Source organism: Silurus aristotelis, assembly GCF_946808225.1.
Source record: "Silurus aristotelis genome assembly, chromosome: 18".
In the NCBI taxonomy this organism is placed as follows: Eukaryota; Metazoa; Chordata; class Actinopteri; order Siluriformes; family Siluridae; genus Silurus; species Silurus aristotelis.
The window spans coordinates 9,202,183-9,218,222 of record NC_139591.1 but is presented as its reverse complement, the minus strand read 5'-3'; the positions used below and the strand labels follow the sequence as shown (position 1 = coordinate 9,218,222).

The 16,040-nt window shown below is 36.4% G+C and overlaps 2 protein-coding genes across 8 annotated transcripts in view; one reads left to right on the top strand and one right to left on the bottom strand.

Annotated features, from left to right (window-relative positions):
- The window catches only part of trim3b (tripartite motif containing 3b), a 43,350-nt gene extending 41,529 nt beyond the window's left edge, over positions 1-1,821 (top strand). For all 6 annotated transcript variants that reach the window (XM_083569077.1, XM_083569080.1, XM_083569076.1 and 3 more), the window contains one exon: positions 502-1,821. In XM_083569077.1, coding sequence (XP_083425203.1) covers positions 502-654 — 153 coding nt within the window. In that variant the 3' untranslated portion in view covers positions 655-1,821. The remainder of the gene's footprint in view (positions 1-501) is intronic.
- Positions 1,822-2,015: 194 nt separating this feature from the next.
- Positions 2,016-14,974, bottom strand: trim47 (tripartite motif containing 47). Of its 2 annotated transcripts, XR_014537928.1 has the most exons (9): positions 14,491-14,974; positions 12,681-12,898; positions 10,133-10,178; positions 9,872-9,967; positions 8,028-8,252; positions 7,918-7,940; positions 7,675-7,790; positions 3,962-5,509; positions 2,016-3,767 (listed from the first exon to the last, which is right to left on the bottom strand). XR_014537928.1 is itself a non-coding variant. In XM_083569123.1 (8 exons), exons 1-8 carry the CDS (start codon positions 14,674-14,676, stop codon positions 4,980-4,982), a joined length of 1,440 nt encoding a protein of 479 aa, XP_083425249.1. In that variant the 5' UTR covers positions 14,677-14,746; the 3' UTR covers positions 2,016-4,979. The 2 variants fall into 2 exon arrangements, 1 of the variants encoding a protein (XP_083425249.1); XM_083569123.1 differs by having other exon boundaries at positions 2,016-5,509; positions 14,491-14,746.
- Positions 14,975-16,040: the final 1,066 nt, after the last annotated feature.

Sequence of the window (16,040 nt, the reverse complement as noted above, 5' to 3'; positions counted from 1 at the left end):
TACTTATATTTGCTAGAACACAAGTGATAACAGGAGCTAAGTTAAATAGAGCTTCTTTTATATATATATATATATATATATATATATATATATATATATATATATATATATATATATTTACAAAGTGTAAGTGTCAATTTATAAACCATAGTAATGATTTATTAATATTACTAATTCCACAAAATCTAGTGGAATATCTTCAAAGGAGAGTGAAGCTTATTAACAGCAAATAGAAACTAAATGTGGAGGATGATGTCCAAAAAGCACATACAAATCTTCCAGTCAGGTGTCCACAAACCATACAGTGTATGTACATTTAGGACATATTTTTATCACTAATGGAGGCTTAAGGGCAAAACTGTTTGCAGCATTTAGAGTCTTAAAAGTTTTAAATAATAATACTAATAATTCTACTACTGCTACTACTAATAATGAATAGTTTTGTAAACAAATATGATGTATCTACCTTCAATTCCAAATGTGTTTTCTGTCTCTTCTCAGGTGTTTGACAGCTCAGGCTCTTTCCTGTCCTACATCAACACGAGTGCAGACCCACTGTATGGGCCGCAGGGTTTGGCGCTCACGTCTGAAGGTCATGTGGTCGTTGCAGATTCGGGGAACCATTGCTTTAAAGTGTATCGCTACCTGCAGTAGTGCTGCAGCTCTCTCTCCTTAATGATTTGCACATTCAGCTGAAATTAAACCTCTTAACCAAACTCTAGAGAACAAGTGGAAAGCACGAAAGCAGTTCTTCTGTCACAGTGCAGAATATCTTTTTAAATTTTAAATAATGATGAACCAGACTTTATGATTGTTAAGAGGGAATGGGAGAGTGACTCTAATAAGCACAAATTTGTACAGTTCACCTTTAGGTTGATAAGAAATTATTGTACAGCACTTACTTTGAAGCATGCATTCATTAAGTGTTATCATTTCTGCAACCTGCTAACTACAGACATTTCTACTTCTATATAATTAATTCCATGATAACAAGTAAGCATTTAACTCCAACCTAGTCACAGATCATGTACAGAAGCACATGTACAGACCTGCAGCTACATTTCTGCAATTTAAATTGATTCATTATAATCTTTTTTAAATTCAACAATTATGATTGGAATTGATGGGAATTCTGAAATTACATGTCATTAGGGAATTCATTATATTGATGCATTATCAGTTATATAATTAACACTATCAAATTATAACTAATTATCTCTTATTATTATACTTGCATTTTTAAATCCAGTGTCTTAAACCTAATTTGTTTGTTTCTTACCAGAAATTAGAATTAAAACCTTTTTTTTTTTTTTTCCCCAAAAACCGACAGTTTCAAATTTCTCTCTGTCTCTCTCTCTCTCTCTTTCTCTCTCATCCCATTTGTCCTTTGAGTACAAACACCGGTTGTGGATTTTGATGCCTTTGTTTTTGTATCTATGTGATAAACGTAAGGTGTCTGTAAATATGCATATGTGTGTATGTATGTATATATATATATATATATATATATATATATATATATATATATATATATATATATATATATATATATATATATATAATATAATATCAATATATCTGTAATCTGTTAATGTACCACACTTTGGTTTCACCTCAGCATCCTGAGTAATGTCACTGATATGTTGATACGTGTTCTGCTTCAGCTGTACTTGCGAAGTGCTCACACGAGTGACTGCTGTATTTTACGGCAACAAGCAGAAGCCAAAAAGGACCCGATTTATTTTTCTATTCCATTTCGTCATGCTACGTGATGTTTCAGTTCCTATAAAAAAATAAAAAAAAAACCCTGGGTGATGAAGGAAGGGAAAAAAAAAAAAAAAAACTGGGTTCAGATATGTTTTGTTTTGTTTATCACATTGCAGTGTGTTTGCACATCTCGAATTGCATATGCAAAATATCTTTGTAAATAATCATTTTCTTTTTATATATATATATATATATATATATATATATATATATATATATATATATATATATATATATATATATATATATATATATCAATCATTGTGTTTACTGTGGCAGTGGGAAGGCCATATTTTTAAGCAGTATTTAGTTGTTTTAATTTATTTGATGTTTTGTATAGATTTTGTTGTTTCAAGTGTTTTTGGAGGAGCTCCACAAAATTCTCACCAGCCAAAGCTTTCAATAATATTTAGTTTAGATTTTTTGTGGGTTTTTCTTTTCTTCTTTAATTTGATAGCCTCATCCATTTGTCTTGAGGTACAAGGTGCTGTTTAGGCCATAATAGAAGTTTGTTCTTTCACCATTTACACTCACTACAGTCATATTGAGTTTGTGCAAGTTGAATGTAGTGTCACGGAAAATCATTTTTTGTAGCTGTTGATTAATGACTCCGAAGAGATCCGTTCCTGGACTGCAGTTAAATGCCGGGAAAATCGTGCTTGTTGAGGCTGTTCCAGCAATGTGGACTTTTTCTTCAAATCAGTTTTGTTACATCTAATAACTGTAAATGACTGTGTGAGTATTTCTGTTATATCAGACATCTCAGAGCAGTGGTTCAGTAGTAAGAATGCCACATTTGTGCTTTCCATCTTTATCAGGCTTCAAGTAATTACATTCCTTCTGTGTGTGATGAGTTGTTTGATTCCTTACATTCATTCATTAAAACTTTAGGGATTATAAAATGCAGTTTGACCCAGCACACAAAGGGATGTTGAACATGCTGCGGAGACTGTAGCAAAATTTTACATTTCATTTCCTGATGTACCGCACGTGTTAAATCAACTCGATATTCTTAATCGTTTCTCAACGCTGAAGCAGTGCATTTTGAAAATGGCTTCTATACATTGCAGCAGTCTGGAAGTAGTCGGTAGTTTAGTTCGAATTCTCTGCATACAAGTTCTAGCATTTGAGATAAAGCAGCTAGTTTTTTGAGAAACACGGTCGATCCATAGTTTTTGTCTTCCTTAAATCTGTGTTAGAGAAAAGAGAGCAAAATAGCTGAACCTTATCTCTGAGATGCCCAGCACATACACAAACACACACACGGTACTGACTGATAATCATCACTAACTCCTTCCAGAACATAAATCAGAATCCATCATTAACTGAAAATCCTTCAGTAATAAAAAAGACATGTACAGCGCATGAAATCTTCAGTGTCTTCACTGAGCAATTCGAACTGTGTGTAATTAAAATTGTAAATATAAAGATATTTAAACAGCTATGTGTTTCTCTGTTGCTTAGGACAACTCTCTCTCTCACACACACCTCCACACAATCTACAAAAACAAAAGCCTCAGTACTGGTTTAACCAACACTGGAGATTGTCTGTGTAGAACCATGGTCCTCAAACCAGAGTCCGAAGCTCACAATGTCATTATACATTGTGTGGTCATTATAGCCAAGTATAGACAATAAATAACATCAACTTAAAACTGATGACAATTTTAATAAATGTGTTCTCCTAATACTCATGAAATAAATCTGAGGTGGTCTGTGGATATTGTGTAGTTTAAGGGATTCCTGGCAGAAAAAAACGTGTGAGAACCCCTGCTGATATAAACACCATCACACTGGTGTTATTCTAGCTGAGGACAAGAACATCCCCATTTTTACTGTACTTTCCTGTGTGGTACAGAAGAATATAAACACTGATCTGCAACAATTAATACAGCACCAAATCACGTTTCACATCAAAACAACATAAAACCCATATTAATTGTGAAGATGGAAATATCGACACATTTATTACATATGTAACAAACACATCCAGACAAAGGCTGAACTACATAATTAAGCACACAACAAAGAAGTTTCTTAAAAAAAAAAAAATAATAAAAAATATATAATAGCTATTAATTATGCCTTTCACTTGCTTTTCTGTTTACTAGTCTACTGTGCCTCAAATATAATCATAAATTCATTTAAAAATACTGAAAAATGAAGGTAAAGCTTTTTTGGGAAAGTATAAAACAGAGTAAAGACAGACCGCAGGCTGTCAGACTGATTTTACAAAGACTTTTAGTGTGAATCTGTGAATAAATAAATACAACAAACATCTGCACAGTAGACCATGCAGCAAAACCAGGGCATTTGAACCATTTTTTCTATTTAAATGATGGTTATGAATAATAAAAAAGTTAAATAGAAATTAAACAAAATAAATAAATAAATAAATAAAAAATACTAAAAACTAGATAAGCTGTTTGTGTTTTTGTATGCCCATGTTTCCCAGTTCGCAGAGCTTTAAAACTGGCAGATTAAAAAGAATTTACGGTACCATGAAAAAAAATGCCTAAATCTTGCATAGCAGCCTGTGCAAACTTAAAAACCTGGAATATTCAAATGTAATGTCTTATATAAATGGATAGAAATGTCATTATTCTATATGTTTAACAGAAAATGGAAATTAAATAAAAGAATAATAATAAAATAAATTTTACACACTCCTGGAGTTTTTTTTTCTATGTCTAAAACCTACTGATCTAAATTCCACTGATTAAGAGGTCACATCTAAAGGAGACACAGAACAACACTGAGGTAAAACAAAACATTAAAAGCAGCTCAATTTGATATTTGCTAAAACCTGCAGAGCATCCTGACCTGAATGTCAAGGGCTACATCATTAACCAACAGTAATAAGTATAGACTTGTTTAAGATCAGTCATAGCAGAGTATTACACTCCCTAATTCACATGAACAGATCATGAACAGATCACACCATGGCATCCTATCTCCTGAGAGATGAATGCCTACTGTAGGAATGAAAACTTCTGATTGCAGAAACAATGAATGCAGTTTTGCTCTCAGTGAAAGCAGCGGTTTTCTATTACAGGAGCTTCACACAACATTTTAAAAATACAAAGCGCCATTTTCTCCCCCATCTCAATTTAACCCATGCCCCTTTATCAGTAGTAAGGAAACAGCCAGCTACAGTCAGCTTCGCCTGCCATGGACTTCTTCTCGGGACATTAAAATGCAGTGATTGTCTCTTAGTAATAGTGGCAGATCTGCAGGCGGCTGCCCGGGTCATTCTTGCCCGGGCTGAAGAAGGGCGAGACGGGCTCGTCGAAATACGCAGCAAAGCTGTAGACACGCTTCATGGTGACTGCGTCATAAAAAGCCACGTGTCCTCGTTCATAGTCCAGGAAGACACCGACACGTGGAGAGCTCCAGTAATCAGCCACAGGCACGCGTGCATCCTCTTCATTGGCGTAGAGGCGGTCGTGCAGACTCAGACTCCAGTAACCCGCCGAAGGTGATAGACTAACAAAGCCCTTCCGATTGCTGCGTGTTGTCGTCACACCCAGGTACCACACTCCTTTGTCCCTCACATCTACCTCCCAATAGTGCTGGCCACTGGAGTACTGCGCAGTAGCCAACACACCAAAGAAGCGAGTGAAGCGCCTGGGCAAGTCAGGCTCATGCGAGCGTGCTCGGCCTTCCTCCACCTTTGTGTCAAAGTCACTAATAGCCAGAGATGGGTGTGCTGTGTCCAGATCCAACGTCAAGTTCTGGGGCACTGCAGGGCAAAATATATCATTTTACATAGTAGAAAACTAAATTTCTTTCATAAATCTTTTTTTTTTTTGTATGATTTTCATGATGTATGTAGACTCGTGCTATTAAAGAAAAATGAGGATTATTTTCACATTATGCCGTTTTTTTTTTTTTTATTGTATTACCATTTTAATGTAATAATAGCAACAATTGTAAACCGTTACAAATTTTACATTAGTAATATAATCATAATAATGTTTTTTCTTTTTCTTCAAGTTTTTTCAAGACCAAGCTGCACCCTTGACATATGAATGAAAATCTGTAAAGAGCAAATCATCTCTCTCCTAAACCCTAACCCTGTTTGGAAACTTCTTGGCAAAGCACTGATATCTGAGATTCTTTCCATAAGTGTTCGATAAACATTTAACATAAACAGAAAATGGGATAAGATTAAGGATTTAAGTTTTTTTCCCCCTTAGTAAACCAACATAATTAAAAAAAACAAAACAAAAATAAACAGTTTATATTTAACCGTGTCCAGACTTTTTTCCCTGAGGGCCACATACAGAACAAAAGGTATATTTGATGTGAGGTACAATGCCTCACATGCACTAGTTCACTAATAATGGTGCACTAATATTGGTCAAATCAATCAAATACAGGTAAATTACATTTAATAATTGAACATGTTTGAAGAAAAAAAGCCTCCATCACAGCTCTCTATTAGTAGATTTTCCTTTTTAAATTTTTACAAAAAGGTTGGCAGGTAATTCTCTCAGTGCCTCAGACTGGTGTCTTTGGTTCCGCCATTTCTGGTGACCCTGATTGCTTGCGTTGTGGAGGCGCTGCATTAGCTCCACCTAGTGTTGAAACTCAAAAGTACAATACATTAAAGTGCAAATATTATGTGAGGGCCATAGACCATTATATTTTTGCACTTTGATACGGGGCAATAAAAAATGGATGGCGGGCCGCAGTTTGCCCGCGAGCCGTGGTTTGGGCACCCATACCCTAGACTATAATGAGCATCTATCATACTGTCATTTAATGGAATGAATGCATAATAGCGAAATGCAACGCTTAGGTAAGTACATTTTATAAGATAGAGTCAAAAGCATGAGACAGACTCATGGTGTTAAGCAAACAACATGAACTTGACAAAATGAGAAAGTCAATGAAAAATAGAAAGCAGGATAATAAAAAAAAAAAAAAAAAAAAAAAAAAAAAAACGGGAAACCATAGAACGAGGAACATTAACGGCTTTAACATTAACAATGCTGAGAAGTGAAGAGTTGCAGTGGGAAAAGCTGAACCAATAAACATGAACACATGAACCAATAAAAAGACGGGAAGAAAGACATGACACGAATGAAAAACACAGACCAGAACAAAAGTGCATGCATTAACAGGGAGAGATAAAATGACTTTTAACACTGCAAGTCGGTGAGTGAACACATTGCAGGGTGGCTTTCGCTGCTTTTTCTGGCGATATACAACAAATGATAAATTATTAGTAAATTATTCTCCCAGATATTTAGAATTATAGCTTTGGATCTGTCGTATTGCTTTAGTTTAGCTAGTTCTCATGTAAATAGTATAAAAATTAAAATTTCAAATGATAAAATTATCATTAATTATCTTTGCAATCAATTGACATAAAATGTAACTTTGCCAAAATGAGGAAGCTTTCACATTTCGATGACAAAGGAGCAAAACAGTTTAATTGCAGTCAGTCAGCACATCTACGAGCTCTCAGAAGGCACATCCCAAACAGCAATGCACAAGTCAGCTGACCCCAGCAAGTGCAAATTCCAATCTAAAAAAACTCACGTTTTTGTACATTGCCCATTTACATATTTCTCTGAGACTCCTCCTCTACTTTTAAAGTCTTATTTACCTTATTTGCATAATCAAACACATTGTGATAAATACCATTTTGTTCTTTCTGGGGTTTTATCTCCTGTGTCTGTTACTGAGGATGTTAAAATCATCCAAAGTTCATGATGGCATAAATAAGATTTTGTTGATTTTTGCACCTATCTATAGTGAAAGAGGAACAGCATAACAGTTTTTGTATTTGTTAAAGAGGTTTTTTTTAATAAACAGGATTATTTTGGATTTGTTTCTTAACTAATTTAATAAAATCAGGATGCAGGCACTGACTCATGGACATTGCTCTTTACTTACTTGTATGCAGCACATGCATCATCTTCTTCCACAAGATGAGCTGAAATGGTCCAGTGAATTCTGTGTAGTCAGGTGGACAGTTCACCGCCTGTACTGTAAGGTTAACATGACTTGGGCTACAATAAAAAAAAAAAACACAACTGCGGCATTTACACACTGAATACACTCCTGAACACGATTGTTGATAATGCTTCTCAATTGATCATTTTAATCAAACTGCTGTCATTAAAGTTATCTACATACCCCGAATATGCTTTGCTGATGCTCTGAAAAAAGAATAGAACTAAAATAAGAAACTAAAAATGCTGAAAACCACATTTTGTGTGGGTGTAAAAAACATAAGCCAGACATACCTCAAAGTTTGCAACCTCGCTGAGCTGGTTCTGAATTTCAGCAATGGCCTTGTCCACTTTAGCTGCCTCGCTTTCCACCAGCTTAAGATTTTCATCAATCAGGGCTATAGTAGCTGCCTCCTCAGCCTCCAGCCTCTCCAACAGCCTGTCCTTCTCATCCAGCAGGAACTGCACCAGTGCTCCCACATCGTCCTCAATCTTCTCCTTTAGAGCCTGCTTCTTTAACTGTGAGGGTGTGAACAGAGAATTTTAATAACACATAGTTGGAGGCATAAAATAAATAGGATGACTTCAGATGCGGTATATTGAAATTTTCCCTCCACTTGAACTAGGAGACCCAAACCTGTTCCAGCATGACAATGCCCTTGTGCACAATGTGAACTCCATGAAGATATAGTTTACATGAAGTTGGACTGAAGATCTTGACTAGTCTGCTACAGAGTGGCTCTGTCTTCAACCCTACTGAACACCTTTGGGATGAATTGGAAAACTGCACCCCATCAGTAACTGACTTTACTAATGCCCTTGTGGGCGAAGGATCACATTACAGGATTAAGTCTAAGACTTAATGTGAAATAGGATGTTCAAAACAAACATACAAAAATATGGTTGAGTGTCCACATACGTAATCCATATAGTGCATATAATAGTATCTATTGTAATACAGGATGATACAGAGTGGGCTTCAAATGTAAGGATTAAGTACACTTTTGGCCATCAGTTTACACCTACTAACCAATAAAAGAGAAACATTTAAGAAACGGGCAAATTGACAAAAAAACAAACAAACAAACAAACAAAAAACGCTGTTTCTGATTCTGAAAAGCATCCCCATGGCATGTCATTGTCACCACCATCATGTTCCAGTAACCAAGCAGGGCCTGATATTTTCAAGCCTAAAAAGTATATTTTATATATATATATATATATATATATATATATATATATATATATATATATATATATATATATATATTTTTTTTTCCTTTCCTTCAGCAAACCAACAGAATGTTGCTCATTACATTTAGATTCCAGTTTATTGCCTATCATATGCCATTTACTCAAAGGTGGCTACAGTCTAACAACTCTATTATAAACACCAGCTTGTGGGACACTTGCAACAAGAACTTAAATTGTTTTGAATTATTCATTCATTTTCATTCATTCATTCATTCATTTTCTCCCGCTTATCCGTAATTCGGGTCACGGGGGCAGCAGTCTAAGCAGGCCCCCGCCTTCGACTGCTGCCCAATCCTCACAGCACCGTCCCTTACGGTCCCTCCTGCAGGTGGTGAGCCCACGGGAAGGCGGCCCCACGTCACTCCGACGTCACGGACCTTGATATTTCCCTCATAAGGGACCCCCGGAGCATAGAGGGTTAAGGGCCTTGCTCAAGGGCCCAAGAGTGGCAGCTTGGCGATACCGGGGCTTGAACCCCAGACCTTCCGATCGGCAACCCAGCGCCTTAATCGCTGGAGCCACCACTCCCCCCTTGTTTTGAATTAGATCTACATAAAATATTGAAACAACACTGCTTTTCAAACAGTAAAAAAAATCTATATATTACATAAATCTACGATTTCCTGATCATTTAAAACATTGTAGTAGACAGACACGCCTCTTTATCAGCAAGCACTCTGCTGTTCAATATGTATGTATGTATGTGGAAAAACCATGTTATAAGGCTGCATGATCAATATTGGTTATTTTGAACATCAATATAAGATGCTTGTAATCTTCTAGCACTCGGATGGTACTGTATTAAAAACAGGTATGATTCTATATAATAAAAATCACTGCATGCGCTCAGAAACACCTTCAGAAAATAATTCATTTTTACATACTTTGACATCTGCTTTGGCTTGCTCATCTGTAGCTTTGACTCTGCCACACATGGACTTTTGCCAGTTCAGTTTGATAAGCCTCAGCTTTAGACCTCCCTGTATACAAAAGAAATTATGCTTAGCAACAGAAATGCCTCACTATCTCAGACTACACAGAACTACTACCAGTATTGCTATGTAATAATAAAATAAAAAAAAAGTTTAATTGCTGTATTGAAAACTAACACACAATGTCCGATAGAGGGACCTGTTACAGCTCACCTTCATGTCCTCAACAACCTCAGGTACAGGAGCAACATCATGGAGCCTGAAAGTCATTAAATACATCAACAATGCAAATTTTTATTGTAAAAATTACATACTGCTGTTTGGAAATATTCTGCCTGGCTACAAGAGTTTTACTCCACAGAGCATAATAAAGGGAAACTGTAGTCCTACTGCAGCAATACATTCTGGCCCTCAATTATTGCTAAATATCATCACTGTAATAATAATTTGTATAATATTCAATATAATAATGGGGTATATTAGTAGGAGAATGCTGATGATGGAGCTGCCAGGAAGGAGGAAAAGAGAAAGGCCAAGGAGGAGGTTTATGGATTTGGTTTAAAAGAAGCAGATGTAGAGGATGGGGGGGGTATGGCGATGGCGGCGACCCCTAATGGGAAAAGCCGAAAGAAGAAGATTCGAATTTGCCATGTTAAATTTCCTTTATCAGTGGAAATAAAGACTCTACTCCCTACCTATTTGATGAGCACAAGCCATACCAGGTGTAAAGAAAATTGCAGTCCTTTTTCAGTATGACAGAAACTGCACTGATTATAGTTTCACTGCTCTCCCCACCCCCTCTCTCTTAAAATCACCCTCTCTCACACCCACGTCCCCCTGCCCTTGAGCTTCATTTAAATTGCAGCTTAACTAGAGGCAATACAGGCTTTAATGACAAAGAAATAAAAAAAATAATTAAACATTCACCTTAAATAAAATAAAATATACTGAAGCAATCATCAGTGTAGCTGGGTGCAGCACTGAAGTAACATCTGTAATACACCGTGAATCTGAACAGCAGAAAGTGACTTGCAAACTGAGGATTGCAAAATGAATTATTTTTATTCTTTGCCCTATTCAATATTTAAACATCTCAGCACTGCATGTGTGCATGTGCCTATTACAGCAGTGTAGTTATGTGTAAGGCTCATTTGCAAGCTGTCATTTATAATTTAACAGAATTCTCTGCGTGTTACTTTATAGTGTATTTTGCACTCCCGAGTTGCATCTCCTTCAACCCTACTTTAGCCCTCATTTCTGATCATTTCGGCGAAACGGTAAACAGTGGCTCCATGTTGGACTCTGTCACACTGCAATCAATCAATCAGATTTTATTTATAGAGCGCCTTACAACAACCAAAAGGCACTTTCCAGTAAAACAACAATAGACAATAAAATATAAGAACACAATGTACATAAAATAGCAGTTGAGTCAGGGGCTACGTGTTAAAAGCTTGTATGAATAAATGAGTTTTCAACTGCGATTTAAAAACACTCAGCAAAGTGATGCATCGTATGTGTGCTGGAAGTGCGTTCCACAGCTTTGGTCTCTGGACGGCAAATGACCAGCCTCCAAACTTTTTATATTTGTGCTTGGGAGTGACCAGAGAGGTATGTCCAGAGGAGCGGAGAGTTCTGGCTGGTTGGTAGACCGTTATTAATTTGGCGAGGTAGGCCGGGGCCAGACCATTGATGGCCTTGAACACAAACAGCAGGACCTTATACTTCACCCTAAACCGCACCGGAGGCCAGTGAAGCGAGCGGAGGACAGGGGTGATGTGTGAGAGTTTGGAAGCGTTAGAGAGAAGACGTGCTGCCGCGTTTTGTACTATTTGGTGCCGATTGAGAAGTGATTGATTAAGTCCAGTGTAGAGAGCATTACAGTAGTCTATCCTCGAGCAAACTGAGGTGTTAGAGGACCAAAACTAAGAGAACTGCTGGGTGAATCCGGGCTATACAGGATGTACTCAGTCTTTTCTTCATTTAGATAAAGGAAGTTCTAGGAAAGCCACTGTTTGATATCCTGAAGGCAGTTATGGAGAGGGTCCAGAATTGTTCAAAATTGCAGAACGATTACTCACAGGAAGATAGATATGGAGGTCGTCAGCATAGAAATAAAATTTAACGTTGTGATTGGAGATGAGTTGACCAAGTGCATATAGAGTAAAAACAGAATAGGACCAAGTATAGATCCTTGAGGCACACCAGATGACAGAGGAGCAACCGAGGAAGAATAATCATTAAGCAATACTGAAAAAGTTCTGTTATTGAGGCATGATGAGAACCAATTTAGCACCGCACCCTGCAGACCAACAACATGTTAAAAACGAGAGATGAGGATGGCATGATCCACAGTGTCAAATGCAGCGGTTAGGTCCAATAACACCAAAATCACAGAGCTTTTACCATCCAGGGCTCCAAGAATGTCATTATGGACCCTAAATAAGGCCGATTCAGTGCTATGTCTCGACCTGAAACCGGACTGAAATGTATCACCAATGCCGTGCATTTGAAGGTGAGGCTGACAAAACAAGCTTCTCCATCAACTTAGACAGAAATGACAGGTTAGATATAGGGCGGAAGTTGGATAGTATGGAGGGATCAAGGTTGGGGTTGACACTGGTCAATGACGCTAAACAAATAAATAGATATATTCCATCCCTAACTGTGAAACTCATTAGTCACAGGCTCGGCATGTATAGGATTAGAAAAACCATTAAAATCTAAGAAAGTAAAAAAACTAAAGCTTCACACTCCTTACCTGTGATCCCTTGACTCCCTGCACACAACACAGATGGGCTTTCTGTCCGTGTGACAGTAAAGTTTTAGCTCCTCATAGTGTTTCTCACATTTGCCATCTGTTTTGGCTGGTTTGGCTTGTGCAGGAGGCCGGCATGTCTTCAGACATTCAAACTCGCTCAGTTTATCCACCAGGTTCTTCACCAAGTAATTCTTCGTGAAGCTCATTTTTCCAAACACCTGTGAAACACAGCATGGGTATAGGCATGGTTTCTATAGGACTGGACAATCCTGATTAAGACATTAAAAGTTTATGGAATAAAAGGTGTCAATCGAACATAAGTTTTAAAACAATAGGCAACATGCTACACTTCATTCAAGTGAAGGCAATGCTTTCTCCACAACATGTGAAGCCAGAAAACTGCAGGTTTATAAACTGATGCTCAAGCTGTGTCACAGGGCATCTATCTCTCTCCTTCTGAACTTAGTGTTCATGATAAGCTAGTCCCGAAGTCCTTGACAGGAGAAAGAATGTATAAACATTTACACATACAGCAACAAATTGAAGAGCTCGCATCAACATAAGTGTCAGTGACTGCTGGAGCTCTACTATGTCCAGTGATACAAGAAAGTTGAGAAAAACATACTTTATGCATGTATAGATAGTATGGAGAGAATTGGATCTGCGACTACCAATGGAAAAGAAGACAGCAGAGCAATTAATGCATCTCCTGATTTGTTGATAAAAGTGGAATGCTAGTTGAAGGTACCACCCACATATAAACGTTACTATGGCAACCAATAGTAGCAAGACCTACTGCTGACTTCCTAGTACACTGACTGTTAAAACCGTTATATGTGTGAAATTAGCATTTGGTTTCCCTAACAGCCAGCCACAGACAATTTTGCTTTCTTTCCAGCCATGTGTAAGTGCGCCATCGTCAGGACTTGAACTTGCAATCTCCTGATTGCAATTTTTCCAATCTTCCTTGGAAAAATGCGGTTCTGCTTGACACGATGCCAATCTCTGATCCTGCTGTGGCTCGTCTCATACTCGGAACCAGCTCGAATTTTAAATTTCAATTTCTTCTTTGCGCCTCTACACTTATTACACTTAAATATATGCTGAGGGTTCTGGTCCCGCAAACGTATTTGGATTTAAAATACATTTGTCCTTCCCAAAACCAGTTTATACCCAACTGGACCATCTTTCTTGGATACTGAAAAACTGGATACTGAAATTCTTGTGGACTGCAGTGTAATAATAATGTATTCAGCGGCTTAAAAATTATGATTTATAACCCAACTATTTAAATGATCCCATAAGGGAATGGGTTAATAGGGATAATGCTGTCTCTGGTTTATTCATTAAGGTTAAAAATCTACATTGTTAACAATCATTATTAAAATAAATTTGAATTGAATGGAATATAATGGAATAATGCTTTCTCCTGAGATCCTTAGGACCTACGTGTAAAATGACATGCTTATGGTAAGAGATTGTGGTCATTATCTGTGTGTATAAATGTTACATTGCTGAAAAAAAGGTGTTTTAGATTAACAGTTCCTTTTATAATTTTCCATTTTATTAATTCTTTATCAATTATCTATTTGGAATAAATGTAGCTTTATCCCATAACAGTAAGAAAGCTATACAAATCCTATAAACCTTTACAAATATGACAGTTATTGTTAGGTGCATGATGGAGAAGTAAATGTTTTTGGACCAAAAATTATTGGTCATTACAGTTACAGCTTAGTGAACTTAAAAAATTTAATATATTTTATTACAATAACGCTACTGAGCAAAAGACATGAAAACAAAACCCCACCATCCGACACTCTGGACACTGATAGCCGATGTCATCTCCTCCGTTTTCCTCCCAATGCATTAAAATGCACATGCGGCAAAAGTTGTGGCCGCATTTTAGAATGACCGGATCGTCAAAATAATCCAGGCAAATGGCACAAACCAATTCTTTTTGCAATTCCCCCTTTGTGTCTCCAGCGGCAGCCATGTCCCAATTCCAGCAGCTTCCTGTAGAGTGCGACTGGCAAACAGAACAAGCACACACGCGAGAGGGAAGTGCACAGAAACTGATGACGTAGTACACAGGAAAGTCGTTGAACGAACACAGTATAGTAAAATTTATATTGATAACAGATAAATAATAATTTTGTTAATATTAAGTAAAATTCTATTATGTTTACTCTGTTAACTATGTTAATGATAGTAGTAACTGTATGATGATGATGATGACGATGATGATGATGATGATGATTATTATTATTATTATTATTATTATTATTATTATTATTATTATTATTATTATTATTATTATTATTATTATTATTATTATCATTATCATATTTTGTTAATAAATCTACAACCCTAATTGTAAAATGCTGGGACATTGTGTAAAAAAAAATATGGTGCAATGATCTTCAAATGTCATAAGCTCATCGTTTATTCACAGTTGAACATATAAACATATCAAATGTGAGAAAAACAAGGTCATTTTGAATTTGATGGCTGCAACAGTCTGAAAATGTTAATACAGGGGCAATAAAAGGCTGGAAAAGTAAATGTTACTCAAAAGAAACAAGAGGTCAGTAACGTGATTGTGTATAAAAAAAATTAGAGTTTATTTTAGAGTCTCTCTGAAGATGGGCAGAATTTCACCAATCTGCAAAAAAATACTTTATCTAAACAATTTCTGAATGATGTTCCCCAAAATATTTGCAGACTTTGAATAGCTCACTATCTACAGTACATAATCTGAAGACATATTAAAAGGGACAAAGGCAAAAATCAATATTGGATATATTAAACATCAATATAAGATGCTTGTAATCTTCAGGCTCTCAGATGGCACTGCATTAAAAACAGGTATGATTTTGTAATAAAAAACACTGCATGGGTTCAGAAACACCTGCAGAAATCATTGTCTGTGAACACAGTTTGCTGTGTCTTCCACAAATAGAAATTAAAGCTCTATCATGCAAAGAAGAAGACATATGTGCACATGTTCCAGAAATGCAGTTGTCTTCTCTGCACCAAAGCTTATTTAAAATAAACTGAGGCAAAGTGGAAAGCTGTTTTGTGGTCAGATGAATAAACATTTTTAATCCTTTTTGTAAACCACATATACCACATCCTCTGGATTAAAGAGGATATATATATATATATATATATATATATATATATATATATATATATATATATATATATATATATATATATATATATAATATTAATAATATTTCAGCTAGACACTGCTAAAATTCATATTGTATCTATTGCAACATTATGGCTTCATAGTAGAAGAGGCTGGGTGCTGAAGTGACCCACCTGCAGTTCAGGCCTTTCATCATTTGAAAA

What these genes read in the sequence shown, in the direction of transcription:
- trim47 (XM_083569123.1), bottom strand. Translation starts at nt 14,676, where the DNA reads ATGGCTGCCGCTGGAGACACAAAGGGGGAATTGCAAAAAGAATTGGTT. An exon ending in AGTGTCCAGAGTGTCGGATG is followed by an intron (nt 12,899 to 14,490) that starts GTGGGGTTTTGT and finishes TGTGTTTCACAG; the next exon opens with GTGTTTGGAAAAATGAGCTT. An exon ending in AAGCCAAAGCAGATGTCAAA is followed by an intron (nt 8,253 to 9,871) that starts GTATGTAAAAAT and finishes ACACCCTCACAG; the next exon opens with TTAAAGAAGCAGGCTCTAAA.